Genomic DNA, 23,595 nt, shown 5'->3' with positions numbered 1-23,595 from the left:
AGACAAAAATTCAATATAAAATATTACTCTTTATTCATACTACAGCATTATGTTTCCACCAAATCCTCCCACTCCTCAACATGGCATAGAGGTAACCCTCAGGTCTCAAAGGTTATTTCAGTGAAGTATAAGTTCTAAATGATCCTACCAAGATGAAAAGGCTTTTACTCCTGGTTATTGGAATCTACTACTATAGGAATTATAATGCTCTTATACAAATTATAATGCCCATTACAGAGGACCAGCCTAGCAAAGTTTGGAGAGGCTCATAACTAAAATGTTGGTTACCAAGTGATCAATTGTTTTGGTCACAGGCATATCATGAAACCATCAACTAAGGAATGGTGGGTTTTTGAGCTGCACTGAATCAAGTACTCACAATGATAAAAAATAATAGTTCTTTTGAATCATTGCCTTGTGTTTTTCATGTCTGTACATATGCAAGTTGATATTTTTGTATGCAACCATCTGGAATTCAAGAATTAGTTTTATTCTACCGTGTATCTAACCAGAACTCCATTAAAACTAAGATCTAAGCTGTAAGATCAATGATCTCCCTTCCTTTTAGGCAAAACTTTTCTGTCAAACTGACTCTATTCCTCAATTTGCAAATTAATTATGTCAATAGCATGAACAGTGTTATTTTTCACTTTTCCCTTTCTATCATTTAGATACCCATGTTTAGTAGTCAACAAAGACAACTGATTTTTCACTCTTTGATTTGTTCTTCCTTTCTATAACCATCCTAATCTGGACTTCTATCACCTCAAATCTGGGCTATTACCACGGTATTCTGCTCTACCTCCAGTTTCTTTCTTCTCTAATCTGTGTAACCATTATTCTACTTAAAGAACTCCAAATACTTTTCTATTTTTGAGCCAATAAGTTTGAATTCAACAGTTCAGCATTGATGGCCCTTTCCTCTTATGCATAGACACTGTGCATAGTGAAGTGGATTTTCTTCCCTTTACTGCACATACCACATGCATTTTAATCTCTGTATCTTTGCTCCTGCTATTCCATCTGAAAAACCCTTCCTCCTCTTTCTATATTTATAAATCCCTTCCTTTTTTGATGGCTTAAATCAAGATTCGTTTCCTCCTGGAACTCTTTCTAAGACCAATCAGGGTACATAATTACTGCTCCCTTACTTTTCACTTTTTTTAGCACCTGTGTGTACACAATCTATTCCCCACTAGCTTTTAGTGGGGTATTCTTTCTTAAGAATCATTCTCCTGAAAAAAAGACACCAGATTTAGCAAAATAATAATATAGAAGATTAATCCATAAAAATAATTATTTTTTGTATATTATTAACAAAATGTAAGGGAGAGAGGAAGAGAAATTTTATTTAAGATAAAAATGTATCAAATATCTGGCAATTAACCTATCAAGATACATACAACCTCATACAATTACAAAACAAGTTCAACAATTGAGACATGGATGAACAGACTTGATATACAAATGTAAAGGAATATTACTGCATTGTAAAGAGTGAAAAAAATGAAAATGTGAGAGAAACACAGGAAGACTTGATAGAAATGACACAGAATGAAGTAGAACAAGAGAATAATATACACAATAACTACAACAATGCAAATAAAGCCAACACAGAGAGGAAACATAACTCAGTTCAAATACAATAGTTAATGTTAACGAAATACTAAGTAAGTTAAAGATACATTCTCCCTTTCTGTTAATAATTGATATGATATGAAAGTTGAAAGTAATTGGACATTGGTTACAATCACTATCTGGCAGTTTGCTTAAATTTCTAGAGAATGTATTGTGGAGTGAAGTGTGTTAGTAAATATCTGTTGTATGAAAACCAAAAGAAACCAATGCATCAACAGGACAGACATCATGTTACAAAGGAAAGTTAGAGGACACAGGTTCAAATCCTAGCTCTGCTACTTACAAGTGTAACTTTGCACAAAGGCCTGAAACTCTTCAGGTTTATCCCCTTGTCTACAAAACGAGGGTGTTGGATTACATGAGCTCCATTCTAGCCCTAAATTTATGAACATCCTAACATGTAGCCACCATTCATTTAAAAAACCTGCCCTTCAATTTCTCCATGTGCCACATGTTTCTCATTTTCTCTGTGACTGTTGCTTGGTTCTTCTATGTGAGAATTAAGAGTCCTTAATATTCTGAAGTCTTTCCAGGATGTGTATTCTAAGACTTTCCTCTGAGATCTCTACTTACTTTGTGCACTTGCAGCACTCACAGTATTAGGCTTACACCAGTTCAGATCTACGAAGATCATGGTGATGAAGAGCTCCTTCTATCAATGCAGTTAAGTATCTGCTCTGAATCTTATAATCTTAAGAGATCTGCCCAGGGTACTGAGTGCCCAAGTGAGCTGCCCAGTGTCACAAGAGCCAATATATGTCAGAGGCAAGACTTGAATTCAAAATTTCCTCAATCCAAGGCTAGCTCTCTATTTACTATACCACTTCGGCTGCATAGGTGCTTATGAATGCTTACCAAGAAATGTTTTGATCATTATTATATGAAGTAAATCTACTATAAAATAGATGAGATTTTGTTCCCAAAAACTGGAACTAAGTTTCTAGGACTTCAGGTAGTATATACAATGTAGGTGTCACTAAGTTTCAAATACTTGTTCCTTAAGAACACTCAACACTGAAATTGATATGCTGTTGCTTAGTCACTGTTTATTATTTAGATGTAGTTTAACACTAACTACATCCCAGCTCTGTTCTCCCCATCACTTACTGACACGTATAAAAATGGATTTAGAAATTATAGGTTCAATTCTTGAATATATTCCCTTGGACCTTGGTCTTTTTTTCCGTGTTAGCTTGGGATTACAGTCAAGAAAATGAGGACTCACAAGATTTCCCGATGATTTTGTTTCTCTCCCCCAGCCCAACTTTAAACAAGAAACAATCACAGAGCAGCATTTATAACAGACAGAAGACAACTTAATTTTGATGGTATTGCTTTTTTTCCCCCTTGTTGCTCAGAAGAACAGAGGAGAATAAACTTTTTAAAAGCTTCTCTTTTGATAAGCTGTACATAAGAAATTCATGGTTTCATATATAATTATTTTCTCTATTCTTTGTATATGGAAATATGTTTATTCTGGATTGACAAAGTTAAAATTTTTTAAAAGGAATTTATTTAAAAAAAATAATAGAGGGGAATTTTTTTTTCATTTTAGAACCTAGAGCATTCCAAAGTATTTAACATATACATTTCCACCACATTAATTTTTTTTTCTCTCCTACTCATGTGATGACATACAAGATTAGTTCACTTTAGCTTTAACATAACCTACCCAGTTTCTAGGGAGGTTGATAAATTACAAACACTTTATTCAGTGGGAACAGAGGTGACAGGGAGCTAGTTATTAAGCCTGAGAACTTTTTACTATTATATTCAAACATTGATTGAATATTTTGGCAGGGTGCTTTGCTTGGTACTAGAAAGGGAAAAAAGAATGATATTCTCATTTTTGTTTAAGCCAAATATTTCAATATTTTTTTCTTCTTTTTTAAAGCCAGAGTTGCTTACAGTAAAAGTTATTTGAACCTAAGGGGCACTTAATAAACCCCTTGAATGGCTAGTTTCATAAACGTTCTCCTTCACCTATTGACCCTGGCAATCTAAGAAACAAAAAGGTAAGTTCGATATCTAAAGAAAAATATGAGGCTTTTAAATCCATATGGCAAGAAGTAAATCAATGAATAATTAAAAGTTGACTGTCTTTGTACTTTTTTCAATCAATAAAGATTACTTTAAAATTCAGATGGATTAAAATTATTGGTTATGTCATGCAGTCATGATTCGTGGGTAAGAATGACTGTTGTGACTTCATATAAATGATATGGTGGAAAAAATATTAAATTTCTAATAGTTGTTTTAAGTTTAAATCATTCAATTCATTCATTATCAATTGTGTGATTATTATATGCAAGGCAAAGCACTAGGAATTGGGAGCTAAAGAGTCAAAAATAGAGCTTGCCTTCAATGAGCTTTACATTATGTTGGGGGTGGGGGAGGCACAATACATACACAGATAAGCAAATATAAGATGATCTGAAGAGTGGGAGAACATCAACAACTGGGAAAGAAAAGGCTTCAAGCTGAAGATGGTACTTAAGTTGCAACTTAAAGCAAGTTCAAGTTGTTCTAAGGGGCTGAGGGGAGGAAGAAGTACATTCCAGGAATGGGGGAGGGGGAAAAAACAGAGTAGTACAGATATGGCACATGGATAAGGAATCAGAGGAATAGCTAGTAGGTCAATATGGCAGAATGCATGAAGGGTAATAAATAAAAATAAAATTTTTAAATTTTTAAAAAAACAGTGGAGAGAAAGGTTGGAGTCAGGTTGTAAAAGGTCCTAAATACCAAGCAGAAGAATATTCACTTCTCTTAGAGGCATCAGGAAGTTGCTAAAATATTTGAGGAGAGTAATATGGTCAGAATTGTCAAGGTAAGATCATTTTAGTAGTACTGCAATAATCTAGGTGAGATATGATGAAGGTCTGAATTAAAATAGTGAGCCCAGAAGTATAAAATGGCATTAGAGTTGGAATCCTAGAACAGAAAAGATGGCAACAAATTGTATGGTGGATGGCAGGGATAAGGGAGAGGGAAGAGTAACAATGACTCCAAAGTAACTGAGACTCAGATGACAATATACATAATTGTGCTTTGCCAATCTTAAAGTCCCATATAAATGGAAGCTATGATATCATCCTCCTCATATTTTTTAATGGAGTTCAAACAAAAATGCTTTTGGGATAAGTCACTATCCTCTCCCCCCTTCCCCCCCATTTAAAGTTATGTGGATTATTACACAGGCAAATAAGGCAACTGCATAGTAATGAAAGCTCAAAGTCTGTGGGCTCAACAAAAGTGTCTTCAGGGCAATTCCAGTAGCAGACATGAAGTGTGGGATGATTTACTGTACTTCATACAGTTATCACATTGTTTTGATTTCTTCTACTAGGTTTCTTTATTTTGAAAACCTTTTATTCCGCATAGCTAGAGATTTTGGCAAATCTATTTCAAAACATTATTCTTCTGTTGATTAATGTTACGTTTGGGCGATTATGCATAAAAGTTTTGTTTGTGACAAAATTCTGTTCCAAGTAAAGTTTATTAGTTGAATAGTCAAAGATATTTTGAGGTCTGTAACTATCACATAGGAATTAATCAACTGTTAGTTTATGAAAGATAGCAAGCTTCTGACTTACAATTCTAGCTACCAGGTTTTGTCTACCTAGGTCTTCAGCATTTTGGCATCTTGCAGTGAAGTTGCTAATGCTTTCTTCTACAATCTGCACTGGCTGTTAAGTCAATCAATAAGCAGTTATGAAGTGCTTACTGTGTGCTAGATGCTGGGGAATACAGATACAAAGAACGAAATAATTCCTAGTCAAAAGGTGTTTGAGAGACAACAACTGCATTGATAAGCATATACAGAATTAAGATGAAGAGAATATAAATAAACAGAAAGTATTTGAGTAAGAGGCAGTCTGAGAAGGAGGACACTTGCAATTGGGAGAAATGAAAGCTGCAAGTAAGAACGCAGTGATGAGTGCTGTCTCCAAAGAGGAGAGGGATTCCATTAGGTGTAGGTGAGGAAGAAAACAAGTGAGGAAGGTGGCTAGGGAAAATGCACAAACAGAGAAGGTGGTCCACGAAAACAAAGAGAGGGCCAGTTGGGCTGGGTAGCAGAATGCAGAAAGGAAGCAATATACAATGAGGATGAAAAAAAATAAGTCAGGGCCAGATTGTGAAGGGATTAAAACTTAGCAGACAAATGTATATAGCAATAGGAGCTACTGAAGTTAAGGGACATTTAAAGAAAATCACTTTGGCAGCAGTGTATAGTGGGAAAAGACCTAAGGTAAGCAAGTCAACAAATATTTTTAAGCACTTCCTATGAATCAGACGCTATCGGGATATAAATACAAGCAAAAAGAAAGAATCCCTGACTTCAAGGAGTTTGCATTCTAATGGAGGAGGTCAAAACATAAAAAGGGGCTAAAAAGTATGGGTAAGGAGGGGAAGGTAATCATGCAGGGGCATGGTGTCAAAGTCTAGAAAGTCAGAAGCAGAGCTAGAAGGGTACTGAAGGTAGGCTGGTCTTGGACCCTCCCCAAGATGAAATCCTTGGGAGGAACTCACCAATAAGAAGAGGGGGCCAGCATGCCAGAGGGATGCTCCAGATTGAGATCACAGGGACACAGGAAGATTCCAGAATTAGGAGGCCCCAGCCTATACGGGAAGTTCCTGGGGGAGATGGCAGCTGAAGCATTGTGTCAAAAATCTAAGAGGTAGAGAGACTAATTGGAAGGCTATTGCAGTAATCTAGGCAAGAAGTCATGAGGACCCAAGCTGAAGTGGTAGCTATATGAATAGAAAGAAGTTGGATGCAAGATGTTATGGAGATAGAAATGACAAGATTAACCAGACAACTGACTATATGAGGTGAGGGAAAGTAAGGAGCTGCGAATAATGCTGAGATAACAAACTCTGAAGACTGAACAAGTGTCAATGCCTTTGAAATAGGGAAGTTTGAAAGAGGAAAGGGTTTAACTGAAAAAGGAAGGAAAGCTATAGGATGACAGCTTGAGGGGATGGTGGGGACAAGTGAAGGTTTTTAAAGGATGATAGAGATTCAATGTACAGAATGAAACATACATATTTTGGACATGACTAGTGTGTGGATTTGGTTTGCTTGACACTGGACATCTGTAACATGGGTTTTCTTTTCTTTCTTTCCCAAAGAGGAGAATGGAAAGGAGACAGGCTAGAAATAGTATTGTCAAAAAAAAAAAAAGAAGAAAGAATCATCAAAGCATTTTTTTAACGTAGAAAAGTGAATGGCAGGAAGTTCAGAAAGAAATACAATTAGATTAGAGCAAAAGTAACCTACTGAAAGTATCATATACTTAGTAAGATAAGTTGTACATATCAGATTTGTGGTTTTGTGTGTGATCCTCATCACTCTACTTTTTAAATACAAAAGTGGTCATTTTATTTGGCTTATCAAATTAAGAATAAAAGATAATTTAAAAAATAAATAATAAGGGATGAAGATTTTTGAAGGCAATAGAGACTGAACCAGAAGATAAGTGAAGTTGAAGTTTGGGGTGGTGGGCAGGAGAGGATGGTTGAAGTTACAATTAGCTAGAGTCTTAAGATAAGAGGATTCCTTAAGGACATGATGATGATTAAAATCCCTACTAATATTTCATTTTTCTCATTTTTTTGATGAGGTTCAGATAGAAACAATACAAGGTCAAATTACTATCCTATTATTATTCTTTCATATTTAATCTTATAGGGACTACTGTACAAGTGGATAAAATGACTGCCTTTTGTAACTGAAAAAAGTAATGAGATAGAATATAAGCTCATATTCAGTAGATATAGTGAAAGCATCTTCAGAATAATTCAAACAGCAAACAGAGATGCACTTTATCCTGTTCTAAATAGTTTTAATTTCTTCTGCCATGTCATTATATCCTGAAAGTTTTTCATTTAATATAGTTTAGAAATTATGAATGGTTGATAAGGCCACATCTATTAAAACTGTTCTTAAATTTTTATGGTTAAATGTTAAGTCAGGGCAACTATAAACAACAGTCCTTTCTATAAGAATGCTCTGGGTCTGTTAAGAGTTTATTTGCTGAATTCTCAAGGATATTTTGAGGGCCTGTATTTGTAGTATAGGCATTTCTTTTCTTTTTAGTATATATAGGATGGCAAGCTTCTGGTGTATAATTTTAGCCACCTGATAGTATCTTTCTAGGTGTCTTATAGATGCTAAATTTTTACAACTTACAGTAATATTGCTATTTCTACCATTTTATTGTAAAATTTGCATTACACATGACAGTCATTTGTTTGATGCTTCCTTCTCAACATATTGTTGCTTGAGTTGTGGTCCATGTGTATTTGGCCCCTGTGGCATCTATTGATTCTGCTCTTGAATCTTAGCTATTTCATAGGCATTGTCTGGAATTAAGTGGTTTTCAGGTATATAGCATTCAAAAAAGGGGCATCTACCTACTGTCTGCCTTTTATTATGGATTTGGGAAAGAAGTCTGCTCATTCCAAAATTATTTCTTTGAATAATTAACCTACATATGCCCTAAGAATTCGGGTTAGTTCTATTCTTTCCATTTCCCCTGTTTAAAAAGAGGAATATAGCTGCCTGGTTTAGGTAACATTTTATGGCTTTTTGTTTAGATTTCTAAATTGGCTGTCATCTATTCTTCCATGACAAAAGTATACATTAAGGATAATATAAAGGTGTTAATTGCTCTAATATGTTTATCTAATGGTCTTATTTGACTTCTGAATGCTATCTCAAAGTATGTAGTTTCTATTCTTCCTTGGCACACATTAAGAATTTTATACTTATTGAGTCCAAAAGATATTTTGATACCACTGGGAAAAGTTTCCATGAGTTTAAGTAGTTAATATAGAGAAATATATCCGTATTTCATCCAGATATATCAAGTGATTATACAATGTTTTGGGATAGCTCCCTCTATGACCTGAAAGCAAAAGTCAGTTCAATTCAGGAGTAATAACGGTTTTATGCCTGTAGAACCATAACAAGTATGAACTCTCTTCTTGGAAGATGTCACTTAAGTGTTTTCACTGTTTGGACTTGTTTTATGTATTTCAATACATAAATAAGCTAGAAGAAGTGAGCTAAATCAAAGACTTTGTGATAATAAAAGAGAAAAAATGTTATGGCACTCTGGGGTAGCTTGTTCGATAATCTTACATTGATGAATTAATTGCTCTTTATATCTTAGGGACTATTTGGCATAGCCTTTTTGTTCCTCAACAAATATACCTTATTACTTGTAATCGTATAGTTTTTTTTCCAATACAAATTGTGAATTTGTTATATAAACATATTATTAGATATATAAATATATTATATATGATAAACATAAATTAGACATATAAATACATAACTGACCTATATTTGGAGGGGGTCATTAGAATTTTCATCTTGTAATAACTATATGATGGCTTCTGTAAGAAATATGGAATCGGGGCAGCTAGGTGGTGTAGTGGATAGAGCAACGGCCCTGGGGTGAGGAGGAACTGAGTTCAAATCCAGCCTCAGATACATGATACTTATTAGCTGTATGACCCTAGGCAAGTCACTTAACCCCAACTGTCTCACACACAAAAAAAAGAAAAAAAAAAGAAAGATGGAATCAGACCTATACCAGAGATGAAGTTAGTAAAGTGTTTTGTAAATAAATCAGATACCATCATGAAGTATTTCAGTCAATGTTTATGAATATTCTCACATTCTCTTTTTTAAGGGACCTTTATTGAATATAATTTTAATGCACTGTGATCAGCAAATGATGTGCTTAATATTTCTTCTTTTCTGTATTTTTGGTGAGGTCTTCGTTCTCTAATTTATTCTCTATTTTTATAAAGGTGCCATGTATACTTGAGAGGTACAAAAATTCTTTTCTCTCCCCATTCAGTAATGGCCAGAGATCAGTCTGGTATATTTTTTCTGAAGTCCTTAACTTCTTTCTTGGTTCTTTTGGTTAGATTTGTCTAGTTCTGAAAGGTCTGCTCCACTCTTATAGTTTTATTATCTATTTTTCCTTCCCATTCAATTAACTTTTCTTTTAAATTATCTAGTCAACAATCATTAATTAACTGACAAAGACTATGCTAACCACCAGGGATAAAAAGAAAGGTAGAAAACTGTCTCTGATCTCAAGGACCTCAGTGTCTACTTGTGTTTCAAGTGTATTTCTTATAAACAACATAGTATTGGATTATCTTTTCTAACCCTTTCTGCTCTTTTGTTTTATGGGCGAATTCATCTCATTCATATTCACAATAATTTCTGTTGTGTCCATCCTGTCCTCCTGTATTTTTTCTTCTCATTGATCCCCGTGCCCTCCTTCTACCTCCACCTTCACAAACAAGAAGGATGGCAAAACAGAGGTTTGCCTAATATCTGTGGTCTTCTAAGTGAAATAACCTGTTCCCTGTCTGTTGCAGCTTTTTTCTTTCACTTCACCCATCCCAATTTCTTTCCTTTTAAATCCAACTTCATGTTCATCCCCACAACATTTGAGTTTTGTTTTGCTTATAAGTATTCCCATGACTATCTTTCCTCCTTCTTAGACCCTTCTTTAGCTCCACCCTTGTCCTTGTCCTCTCCAGCTTTCATTTTGAGTTTAATATATTCCTGCAATGAAATGTATGTGAAAGAGAGAGAGACACAGAGACATAGGGGAGGAGGCATAGCCAGAGAAAAAACAGAGAGACAGAAACAGAGAAATTATGTTCAATCTTCCTTTATTTGGTCCAGTGAAGGTGAAGTTCATTGGATGCCCATTCTTCCCATCTATTCTTCCATGAATATGTAACTTTATCTACCTCTATTATGCAATAGCTATTTTCTCACCTTCTTCCTTCCTTCTCCAGTCTGGGGTTCTATCCATCCCATTTCTGTTTGTTTGTTTTTTGCTTTTTAGGCAATTGGGATTAAGTGACTTGCCCAGGGTCACACAGCTAGTATGTGTCAAGTATTTGGTCTGAGGCCACATTTGAACTCAGGTCTTCCCTGACTTCAGGGCCGGTGCTCTATCCACTGTGCCACCTAGCAGCCCCCTCCATCCCATTTTTGTCTTCCATTAAAACAGAACAAAACCATCCACAGACTTTGTCATTTTTACCTTTCTCTATGACCTTTAAAGATATTAGGATATTATATTCCAAGCACTGCGCTCCTTTATCTTGGCATCTGCTAAGTTTTGTGTGATCATTATTAAAGCTTTTTGGTACCTGACCTCCTTTTTGGCTGCCTGTTGTACTCTCTATTTGACTTGGAAGCTCTGGATTTTGGCTACAGCATTCCTGGGACTTTTCATTCTAAGTCTTCTTTCAAGAGATGACCAGCAGATTCCTTATACTTTCCCTTTGCCCTGTGGTTCTGATTTCTGAATGTTCATTTATCATTTTTTGAAACATGATATCCATACTTTTTATTTTTAATCACAGTTTTCATATAGCCCAGTAATTCTTAGATTCCATAATTCTTTCTTCCTTGGCCTATTTTCGAGGTCAGTTGTTTTTGATTATTATATTTCTAATATATTTTTCTATTTTTTTCTCTTGGTTTTATTTTTTTCATTATGTCATTTCCTGTCTGGCTCACTCTAATTTTCAGGATATACAGTTTTTAGATGAAATTTTCCTCCCTCTATTCTCAGATGTCAATTTTCCTTGCCATTCTTTCCTCTCCAGCTTTTCCATTCTGTGTCTCTTATTTCATTTCTTCCAGGTACTCCTGCAGTCCTTATGACTAGGACATTGCTCCCCCCCTTGGCTTTACCTTGACTTGTTATATAGTCATTATCCCAAATGCATTTCTCAAATCATGTTATTTCCTGATGATATTCAGAGTTTTCCTTGGTTTGATCATCTCATCCATCTCAGTACCCAGGCTGGGTCAAACTCTGCAACTGAATGGCATAGGCAAGGCCTGCCTGGTCCTGAGTGCAGTGGACCAGACAAGATCCTTCCTTCAAGATACTACAGGACTGTTCTTGTGCTAGGCTTTGCTTGAAGGATCCCTCTTACCACCAAGCCCTTCCCTTCTGCTGCTGGGCTCAAGCCACTCATATCATGAGGGGCTAGCCTCAAATGATGTGTTCCTCTCAAACATAGCATAAACAACGTATTAAGTTTTGAGGGGTGTTAAATATTTATTATTCTCATAAGTAAATCTAAGTGATTTTAAAAACAATAGTATCCCCAATAGGAATTGGAAAGTTTGAAAAAAAGTGGGTTTGGTTGTGGCAAGATAAATTACATTCATTTGGGGAATAATGGGGTTGAAATATCCAGTAATTGGCAATATGATACACAAGTCCAAAAGGGAGATTGGGGTTGGATATAAATTTGGGAGTTATCTGTGTAGAAATGCAATCTGAACCCATTAGAGAAGAGGAGATTGCCAAAGAAGTAAAGAGAAGCTGGGATTCTTGTAATCTAGCCACTGCTCAGATTCCTAAAATCTAGCCACTGCTTAGATTCTTAAAATCTAGCCACGGTTTAGATTCTTATAATCTAGCCAATAGCTTAATGTTCAGACTGCTTAAGAGTCTGCCGAGTATGATGGATGTTCTAATAAACCTTGTCTTTGGCTGGAAAAATAAAAGAAGTAATGAGAAAAAGGAAGAAGGTCTAACACAAAGCTTGGGTGACATCCACAGTTAAGGGACAAGAAATGGATGAAGATCTAGAAAAGAAGACTGAGAAAGACAAGTAGGGAGAAAACTGGGAGCTAGAAATGTCACTGAAGCCAAGAAAAGATAGAATAGGCAAGAAGTTAACATTATCAATACTTTCAGAGATCAGCTACTAAGAGGACTGAAAAAAAAAAGACCACTGATTTAGTAGGGGATTTTTTACTAACCTGGAGACTTTTTAAAAGCTACTTAACCACAATCAAGTTGTTTCCTATCTCCAAGACTTAGTTTCCTCGTCTGCTAATAATACCTCCTTCACAAAGCTGCTATGCTTTGTAAAATTCATGGCACTATAATTTACTGTTATTCACCATAATAGCGAATTATTAATATCATGATTATTCTACTACAAAGATAATACTGACTCCACTATAGTGCCCTACACACAACCGACCTAAAAGTTTGCTGAATAAAAACGGAAGTGAATCGGTACAAGAATGCTATTGCTCCTTAAGAAGAGACCAGGTAACATAACAAAATACTCTAGATAATGCTTTCCATTCAAATACTTATCACCAATTCAGTGCCAACTCTTTCCAAGAACAGTGTAAACACACAAGAGGCACTGTGGCAGCAGTCATCAAGGTGTTGGCTTCAGAGCTGAGAGATCTGAGTGTGAGTCCTGCCTTTGACACAAACCAGTTTAGCAGCCACGTCATGTACGTTTTATGAGCCCCACCGGGTCTGTCTCCACAAGCAGCAGATAGACTGCCCACCCGCATCCCAAGAGAGCTTCCATACTAGAGTTCCTACATTAATGAGGTCTAGACTGAAAACAAATAAATGATCTAGATTTTCAATCAGAATAAATCCTAGAAAGACTACAATAAGCTTCTATGAATATATTTGCATATCCTTCTTGTGTTATCAAATAGCAAAACAGAAGAGAAGCTGAAAAGAACGTGTATATTTCCCTTCTGCAAATCGGCAGATTATGCTCAGTCCTTCATCTGCATGCTTCCAAGTCACAAAAGATACTTCTTAGGAAACAATGATGTAAATCTAACTGTAACTGTCCCAGACCTTTTTTTTTAATCTGCAAGGCAACAGTTCTACATTCAACTTTAATATACACATATATTGAATAATATGCACATTGGCCAATCTCTCCAGGACTTAAAGGAAACAGTACTTTCGTGCAGTGGAAGAATGACTTACCTCTTCTGTGCTATAAAAATAGAGTTTAGCAATAATTATAGTTGTGGCATTTAAAATCTATTTAGAGACAATTGTAATTGTGGCAATTATAATCTGTTGTCTAGAATAGATAGTTGAAACCAACTGCCAAATGAGCACTCTTTCCCCCATTCTTTTCTAATGGCAAATTCAGGTGTTTCTGTGCTGTAAATTTGATGCGGCAATTTAGAGACCATCAGTACTCCTCAAAACTTGTAGACTTTTTGTGTCCATTTTACAACATGAGCAGAAATGGTCTACCTATTTGTTATTTTAGATAGAATGCTCTGATAAATTGTGATCAATAAAGTATCAAAACATAAAAGTTATCAACAAGTAAGCAAATACATGATTAGATAACTGACTATGAGAATTCTATTTGACACAGAAACTGGACTTTGAGTCCAAAGCAGATAAAATTAATAAAATAATTGTAACAAATCAAACTGCTTATCACATTAAGAAATATGCACTTCCTAATTAAACAAAGAGATACAAATCTTAGCATATTTTAAGATACATTTTGAAACTATTTCAGCAAAATGCACATATATTCAATGAAACTGAAAAACATGAAAGACTAAATAATTCATATTTAAGAGAATTTGAAAAATAAAATCACCTTTCACTCATGATCTCATCTGAGCCTTTTTGTTCTTCATATTCCATTTTATCCTTATTGACTTGGACCAATTCTTCACTTTCCCAAACCACTCCATCGTCTTGTATTTTCAGTCCTTGTCTAGTGATTTTTAATTTCCTTTTTTTTACTTTGTTTTTACTGAATTCTTGGTGTTGGTAAGACCTACAGTCATTGTCCATTTCTTGATCTCTATTTTCATGCTGCTGGGGCAGTGTCAGAGGGTTAGAGATTTCAGACGGTGGATCTATTGCCATGCGTTTCACCTTTCTTCTTCTACGGAGTGTTCTGTTACCTAAATTATCTACAGCAAGATCTGACTCATGCCATAAGGGTCGTTTACCTCTAATATTATTTAGGTTGGATGATGGTTTGCGCTTTGCTACTAACATGTGGTCATCAGAGTCACTGTGATCTTTCTTCTTATTATTGTGGTTCTCTCTGTAGTCCTTGCTTGGTTCCTCTAAACTGGAGTCTGAACCTTCACTTAAACAGTGGCCTGTCTCCCAAGGAGGATGAGCATTATAGGACCGCCGTTTTCTCCCTCTCCTTTTCCTTGCCTGGCGTTTCAGGGGGCAAGTCATACTTCGAGAATGATCTCCTGGGTCTGCAAATCCTCCTCTGGCTTGTTCCGAACTTTCCTCTAGGGCTGAGACAAGATCGTGAACCAGTTCCTCCATAGTTCGACTAAAATGCCTGCAAATTTAGGGGAAGAAAAAAGAAAGGAAGTAATCAACCTAAAGAATTCAATTTTATATGCCAATCAGGCTCTTTCTCTAAACTGAATTAAATATGTCAGTAAGTCATTATAAAGGAATGACAGTAAAGCTATTTCATTTTCCTTGTCAGGGTGTGAAATACAGATTTTGCACATTTACATATTTACTATGACTCAATTTTAAATCCCTTTCTCTTCTGATTTAGTGGTTCTCTTATTAAACAATAAAAGAACCATTTAAAATAGACTAAAAGTAGCATAAGTGTAAAAGTTCCAGTTGAACATTTTCCCTCAACTAAAGTACCTACACAATGGTAAAAATTGCACCTATTCTGCTTAGCCTGTTCTCCTGCATGTCACCTGAAACCAATTTCTTACCACACTAGAGATAGCCTCCATGCTCATCTCTACTTCTTTCTAGGTCAGGAGGAAAGCACAGACTCCTCTACACATTTCACAATGTACTCCTTCTTCCCACCCCCATGAACTACTGCCAATTGTTTATTATTGTCATGGAGGATGATAGCATCTAGACAATCATTTGCTAGACTGATCAGTTTTTTTCCTTATGCAAATAATCACATGAATCACATACTCAGAGAAAAAGAAATTATATTCAAGTTGAATCTATATTTTTATTGTTCTAAATTTGTTCAATATTTTTACTGTACTTTATAATCTGAAATCTTCCATATTGAATGCTATGTTGAGACTTTCTTTTTAAAACATTACCTACTGAGATAGTAAGGCTAAGTCATTCAAGGGTCAGGACTAAATGAATAGTAGATAACTATGTTTCTGGCCATAATTCAAAGCCAAATAAATGATCTCCCTCCCCCCATTAGCTATTGTCTGGTAATAATTATGCTTCTAATTCTTACTATAAACACAGACAACATGGTAATTATTCATAGTGTTTTTCTTCAATCTGTTTATTAGAGATCAACCTATGTATAAACATTTCTTCTTTGTAATAAATTCAAGTTGAAGTCATAGTGGCACAAAGAGAAATTTAAACACTATATATAAATTAATAAACACAGTTGTGTCTCAACATATTCTTCTCAAAAGCCAACAACCTATTCACCCATTTTTACATCCACAGAAATAGGGTCTAGAAAGGGCATGTTACCTATACTTAGTTACTTTTCATTTGCTGACTGACACTTTTTCTTACTGGGTAAATGCTCAGTTTCAAATGGTAACAGGGGATTAGCCAGTGTTTCAACTTAGGTTAAAATATTTTTATAGTTCCTCTTAAGAACAAGAAGAGAACATATAGGACAGTAGGATATCTAGTCCAACCTCCTCCTTTTAAGGATACTCAAGCAGAATGAGGTTAAAGGACTTGTCAAATGTCACAGAAATACCAAGTGGAAGAAGGAGAAAGTATTTTGGGGTCTCCTCAAACAAGAAAAGTCAAAATCACTACCACCACCTAAGAGCAATTGAGTTCAGCTACTTTTAAAGTCTGATCATATTAAAAGTAACTTGACAATGCAATTAAGATAAAACAGATTATAGCCAACAAGAAAAAGGCTGAAAGCAGAACTCTTTTATAGGACCCCAATCAAATTGTGAAAGATAAATGTAATATTATACCCCCTCAACCAAGAGAAAAAGAGAAACAAATAATACGAAAGATCAGATGTAAGTTAAATGACCAAATACTAGCATAAATCTCAATACATTACTATGCCAATCAAATTTTGTTCATCTACTGATTGATTTCTTATTTTTTAGTTTCACCAACAGGTTAAAAATCCAAAATACACATGTGAAAAACTTCATTTATGAAAGCATAATTTATTGTCCAAATTATGCACTATCTTGGTTCCCAACAACTGAATTCTTTTCAATGTCCACACTTAGCAGGATCCCTCTTAAAAGTAAAGTAATATTACAGTCAGTAAATGTCAAGTTGCTTCAACAACATCTCTCGGGTTAAATTGGCATCTATTGGCCTGACAGAAATAAAGTCATTATAAGAGAACATCACAAGATCAATAACTCATTTATTTCATTTGCTTTGGCAGTTAGGTGGAAGCATCAGAAGAAGGCCATTATACTGAAACATTTTATCCTAAAGACATTTTCTCAAATAAGACTTTGTGATACAGTTAACAAAAAAAGAAACCTTAAAAATATGAACATTCTAAGTGCAAATCTATGTTTCTTCAATGTCTCCATTTCTGGTATTTCAGAATATAATTACAAGAGTTATTACTTACTGCATAGGAACTTTTAACAGTTATAAGCAAATGTCTCTGAAAGACAGATAGTAACCAAGGCTAATTTTGAAAATGTATATTATATTGAGGTTTGGATACTATATGGTGAACAGTGTTACTAAGTAATATTTATATCAGGAGAGTACAAATGTATGGTATAATGTTATTAATCATATTAAATACATGAAGAAAGTGCTTTGTTAAAGGACTCCAGTATTCCTCTATCTGACCATAATCCTTCCATGTCCATTATGTCTCATCTCAAACTTAGTCTCCATTCATACTACAAAGTCCAGTTATTCTACCCCTCCCTGCTTTCTCAGTCCATCACCTCAATCTAGCCTTACATTTCTCATTTCAAAATAATGACTCTAGATAAACAGTCCACCTTTACACTGTACTCTATTACCTTAAGTCTCTTACCCCTATGTCCTAGCAACTCATACCTTGACAAACCCCAACCCTGGACTACTCCTATCATCAGCCAGTCTGTTCCACTCCTACACACTTGCTGCTGACTGTACTGATAGAAGAAATCAAACAACTCTGCAGACTAGATCTACTGTATACTTAATAATAGATAACATTTATATGACATACTTTAAGGTTTGCAAAGCATTTTGCACTTATTATCTCATTTGATTAGTGCTATATTATCACAATTGAACCCTTATCTCAGATGCTTAACCTTCTCAAGCCCCTATCTCACCCTCTCACCACATGGTTTATTAAAAAAAAAAAAAGTAGAGGCCATTTGTGGAATGTTCTTACTTTTGTTCAACTCTACATTTCAAATCACCTCAAGTTCAATTTCAACTCCTTCCTCCTTGCTCCAAACTTGGAAGAAGAAGTTGCTCTGCCTGTGGCAAATACAAACTCCTCTACAACCAAATAAAAAGATTGGAAAATTAGGAGAAAACAGGTAAAGGAGAAATAACTTAAGACTCATTGATCTGAGCCTAAAAACTTTTCTTTTTAAAGCTAGCCATGATATTTCAAGAAATCACAAATAAAAATGGCCCAGATCCAAAGTAAAGGGCAAGGTAAAAATAGAAAGAATCGACTCTTGCTTCTTCTTCTTCCTTTTTTTTTTTGTTTGTTAGTGAGGCTATCGGGGTTAAGTGACTTGCCCAGAGTTACTCAGCCAGTGAGTGTTATGCTTCTGAGGCCTGATTTGAACTGAGGTCCTCTTGACTCCAAAGTCAGTGCTCTATCCACCGAGCTGCCCCAAGAAAGAAGATTTTTATATTGTACATTCATGGGAGTAAGTAGGGGAAACTAAGTATAACTGTAAAAATGTCCTTATAGTAAGTAGGGCAGCCAATTAAAATGGTTATGCCAAGCTACCAACAGGATTCTAATGACTTTAAGGTGGGGATCTCAAATTGGTGTCCAGAATTCAGTTTTATGAATGGAACTCCATCATCACACATTTGGTCTATCATAATTACAAAAAGAGACATCATATTTTTAGCCAAAGACATCTGGGAAATTGGATGGACCTCCAGGGCTGGTGCTCTATCCAATGCGCCACCTAGCTGCCCCAACTATTGCAGGGAAGTTCAAAAGCAATCCTGGAAAATTCTGAGAATGTTACAGTCAAAATCCCAAACTCTCATGTCACAGAAAAAACATTGCAAGCATTCAAAAAAAAAAAGGCATTTAAGAACTAAGGTCTTCTAATCAAGATCATATAAGACCCAGTTGCTTTTACTATAAATGACAAGAAATTTTGGAATACAGTATTAGAAAGCATAAGAGATAGGCTTATAAAAAAGAATCACCAACAGAATAGAGAGTGGTCAAGTATTACCGATAAAACAAAAGACCAGAGCTAAGCAGGAAATTTGAAATGCAAAGCAATTTAGCAATGCTGAGGGGGGGGGAAGGAGGAGGAAGAAGAAAGAGAAGGGGAAAGTGAAGGGAAAGGAGTGAAAGAGAGAGAGAATGAATGAGAATCAGTTACTTTTTTAATGCAAAGAAGAGAACAGAAGTTCAAAAGGAAGCACTGACAATGGGGACAGTTTTGAAAGTAGCATTTAAAAGCTATGTACTTTTTAAAAAGCAAGTGAGATGAAATGGAGATTTAGTTTCATGTAGAATTTTTATTTTGTGTTCTTTTGTACACAAATGCCCATTGCATATATAAGTTCAATGTAAAAATATTTTTTTAAAGACTGGACAAAAATACTACCTTTTGTAGGCCTATCTCAGCCCCACCAAACCCTACTGCTAATGCTTTCCTTCTAAGATTATCTTCCATTTAAACTGTTTATATCTTGTATGTTAAGGGTTATTTACATATTGTATACCTCATGAGAATTCTGGTTCCTCAGATCAGAGAGTTTTTGCCTTCTTTTTTTATCTCAAATGCTTAGCACTATGCCTGATACATAGTAATCATTTGATAAACACCTATTGACTGACTAGATACTTTGTAAAATTTGTTTTCACACAGATAAAGACATTTCTCCTACCTACAAACCATTCCTATAAACATGTCAATATTTCTCTGTGTTATTTACCCACAGGGAAAAGCAGCATCTAAAGAAAGAGTGCTAGATTTAGTTCAAATCCAGATTCTACCACTTACCACCTATGTGACCCTGGCCAAGTCACAACCTGAGCATCAGATTCTTCATCTGTAAAATGAGGGAATTTTATTAGGTTAGGTTAGGAGCTCTTAATCTAAGGTCTGTGAACTTCTTTTTAAAAAAAAGTATTAACTACATTTCTATATAATTGGTTTCCTTCATAATCCTATACTTTTTTATGCTTTTAAAATAGAATTCTAAGAAGAGGTCCATAGCACAAAAAAGGTTAGGAAGCCCTGGACTAGATGATATGAGGTCCCTGCCAGCTCAATAATCTTTTAATTCCTTTAATTTAACCCTTAATCAAGGTCTGGCAAAAATTAAGCCAGCTTCTTCAAGGAGAAGCTATTTTGTTCTGTATTATTCAAAGAATGGTTTTTATCTGTTTCACACTCTCTAACATGCATGGCCAAAGAGTAAAGGGGAAAAGAAATTTGAAGGAAGATCTAAAACTATTATTACAGTAGGTTTAACTAAACCCACTAAGGAAGTTTTTAAGCTATCAGATATTCAACTAAAAGTAAACTAGAGAAACTGAAGTCTCAAATATTTAATTCAAATTCTTTAGTTAGCGTAATTCCTTCCTAAACTAAAGTATATATTAGTTCTGCTTCTGGGAGGCTTCTGGGAGGCAAGATGGCGGAGTAAGAGGTGAGTTTCTCTTACCCTCCCCTATTAACCCCTGAATGCCCAGAAAATATCACCCCAGGAAAAACCTTGGAACAGCTGAACAAGAAGAAAGATGGGGTGCAGCAGTCCAGTAGCCCAGGTAGCTTGAGGAATTAACTGGAAAGGCCCCTCTTACCTTGGGGGAAGGGGAGCAGTACAGAATGGGAGGCATCCCAGCAAGCTAGTGGAAAGCCCCACCTCAGCATACCAGGAAGGGATCCTGGAGCAGGCAAATACCAACACCTGGACCCCTGAGTGCCTCATTGAGGGTGTGGGAACTGGTGGAAACCAACTCAGAAAACCACCAGGTGCCCTCGGCATTCTACAGCAACCGGCTTTCTCAGTGCCTCAGCAAAACTAAGGGAAGCAGCACTCCAAGTGGCCCCAGGTGGATAAACACTCTACAACATCCATCTGAAAGGAGCTGAAGAAAGCAAAAAAAGAAGGAAAGGCCTGGTTGAGAAGGAAATCTCCAGGGGCCATACTACCCAATCCTACCCGTGGAGTTCCAGTGTTGCTAATTCCAGTCCAACACCAGGTAAGCTGCCAGAATCCTACAACCTCCAACTGCCAACATCGGAGGCCTCAGCACACAAAGCCATTGACCAGGCCTTAGGCTCCCAACACAAGAAGCTTGGGTCAGTGCTACTCTGCTCCCTAGCAGGAGAGCTCAAAATCTTTTTAGAGGCCAGGAAATAATCAAACACCATGAGCAAAAAGAAATGTACTATAGATTTTTATTATGAGAAGAGTTGAAGATCAAGGCAGAAATTCTGAAGAGGACAACATTGTCAACAAACCCACATCTAGAACCTCAAAAAAGAATATGAACTGGTCTGAAGCCCAAAAAGCCTTTTTAGAAGAGCTAAAGGATTGTAAAAGTCAAATGAGAGAGGTAGAAGAAAAAAACGAGAAATGAAATGAGAGGGATGCAAGAGAGAGTCAATAGCATGGAAAAGGAAGGACAAAAATTAACTGTAGAAAATAAATCTTTAAAAAATACAATTGGCCAACTGGAAAAAAAGTACACTGAAAAAAACAAGTCCCTAAAAAATACAGTTGGCCAAATGGGGAAGGAGATACAAAATCTAATAGAGAAAAACAATGTGTTAAAAATCAGAATTGAGCAAATGGAAGCTAATGACTCTATGAGAGAGCAAGAATCAAACAAAAACAAAAGAACGAAAAAACAGATGAAAATGTCAAAAACAACTAACCTGGAGAATAGATCCAGGAGAGACAATTTAAAAATTATTGGTCTACCTGAAAATTATGATGAAAAAAAGAGCCTGGACAGTATCTGTCAGGAAATCATGAAGGATAACTACTCTGAGGTCCTAGAACCAGAGGGTAAAATAGCCATAGAAAGAATCTACCAATCACCTCCTGAAAGAGATCCCAAATTGAAAACACCAAGGAATATAGTAGCCAAATTCTAAAATTACCAGGTCAAAGAAAAAATACTGCAAGCAGCCAGAAAGAAACAATTTAAATATCACGGAACTACAGTCAGGATTACACAGGACCTTACAGCTTCTACATTAAAAGACCGCAGGTCGTGGAATACAATATTCTATAAGGCAAAGGAGCTTGGATTACAACCAAGGATCAACTACCCAGCAAAAATGAGCATGATCTTTCAGGGGAGGAGATGAATATTCAACAAAATAAGGGACTTCCATACCTTCGTGTTAAAAGACCAGAGCTCAACAAAAAATTTTATCTTCAAATATAAGACTCAAGAGAGACATAAAAAGGTCAATGGGACAGAAAGATACAATATGTTGTTAATAAGGGCAAACTGTTTACATCCCTACAAAGGAAGATGACACTTGCAACTCTTGAGAACTGTATTGTTATTACACCATGTTAAAGGAGTATACATAAAGGGGGTGGATATAACTTGACTTTGATGTAATGACAAAAAAAAAATCTAATCAAGTGGGTTAAATGGATCCAAGTAAGTGGATTAGTTTGATCTAAGAAAAATGTACTGAGAAAGGAGGAGGACATACAAGGGTAAATTATATTACAGAAAAGACACAAAAACCTATTATAGCAGAAGGAAAGAAGGGAGGAAGATAAGCATTGTTTGAACCTTATTCTCATCAGGTTTGGCTCAAGAAGGGAATAACTTTATCAGTTAGGCATAGAAATCTAACATACCCTATAGGCAGTAGGAAGGAAAAGGGGAAAGAAAAGGGAGAAGGTTAACAGAAGGGAGGTGGGACTGAGGGAGGTGGTAGTCAAGAGCAAAACATTAGTGAGGAAGGAAAAGGAGAAAAGAGAAAAAAAAGCATAAACAAGGGGAGGGGAGGATGGAGAGAAAGGCACAGACAGTAATCATAATTGTGAATGTGATATATGAATGTAATAGAATACTATTGTGCTATAAGAAATGATGAACAGGCAGACTTCAGATAACCTAGAAAGACTTGTATGGTTTGATGCTGAGTGAAGTGAGCAGAACCAGAAGAATGTTGTACACAGTAACAGTCACACTGAGTGATGAATGACTTTGATAGACTTAACCCTTCTCAGCAATACAAAGATCTAAGACATCTCCAAAAGCCTCATAATGGAAAATGCTATCCACATCCAAAGAAAGAACTATGGAATTTGAATGCAGATCAAAGCATACTATTTGCTATTTTTTTCTTCCGTTGTGTTTTGTTTCCTCTTTCTGGTGGTTCCTCGTATCAGTTCTAATTCTTACTCACAACACCACTAATGTGAAAATATGTTTAATAGGAATGTATATGTATAACCTATATTAGATTGTGCGCCGTCTTGGGGAGGGAGATAGGGAGGGAGGGAGAGAAAAAATTTAAAACTCAAAAGCTTATGGAAGTGATTGTTGATAAATTAAAACAAATTAATTAAAAAAATTTTTAAAAACTAAAAAAAAGTATATGTTAAATGTCTTTCACAATTAATAATGGAAATGGAAACAATAGGACAGGCACCCTATTGCTAGAGAAATTGAGGTTACAGTGGTATATAAACAGACTACTATAGTCAACAAGATGATTTATCTTTAAAAAAAAAAACTAAAGGCCAATGTGTACTGGCACATTCACCATCACGAGTGGCCCTGTTAATTCTACCTGATTTTGAATTATTTTGTATATAATTTTCAAATGTTTCATTAATTCATGTTATTTTTTTTACACGTCTGTTCCACATCCTGCTAGTCTAATATTTAGTACCATAACAAATATAACTATGGTGGGTATATTGAAGTTGGTACCAAATTTTTAAG

At 35.6% G+C, this 23,595-nt stretch overlaps 1 protein-coding gene across 4 annotated transcripts in view; it reads right to left on the bottom strand.

Annotated features, from left to right (window-relative positions):
- GPATCH2 (G-patch domain containing 2) overlaps positions 1-23,595 on the bottom strand; it is a 270,988-nt gene that overhangs the window by 234,216 nt on the left and 13,177 nt on the right. For all 4 annotated transcript variants that reach the window (XM_020982257.2, XM_020982256.2, XM_078156310.1 and 1 more), the window contains one exon: positions 14,104-14,817. In XM_020982257.2, the coding sequence (XP_020837916.1) occupies positions 14,104-14,801 (698 nt within the window). In that variant the 5' untranslated portion in view covers positions 14,802-14,817. The remainder of the gene's footprint in view (positions 1-14,103; positions 14,818-23,595) is intronic.

This window comes from Phascolarctos cinereus, unplaced genomic scaffold (assembly GCF_003287225.1).
Source record: "Phascolarctos cinereus isolate Bilbo 61053 unplaced genomic scaffold, phaCin_HiC Scaffold_5;HRSCAF=322, whole genome shotgun sequence".
In the NCBI taxonomy this organism is placed as follows: Eukaryota; Metazoa; Chordata; class Mammalia; order Diprotodontia; family Phascolarctidae; genus Phascolarctos; species Phascolarctos cinereus.
Note: the sequence above shows the minus strand (reverse complement) of the source record. Positions and strands in the feature narration are given on the sequence as shown.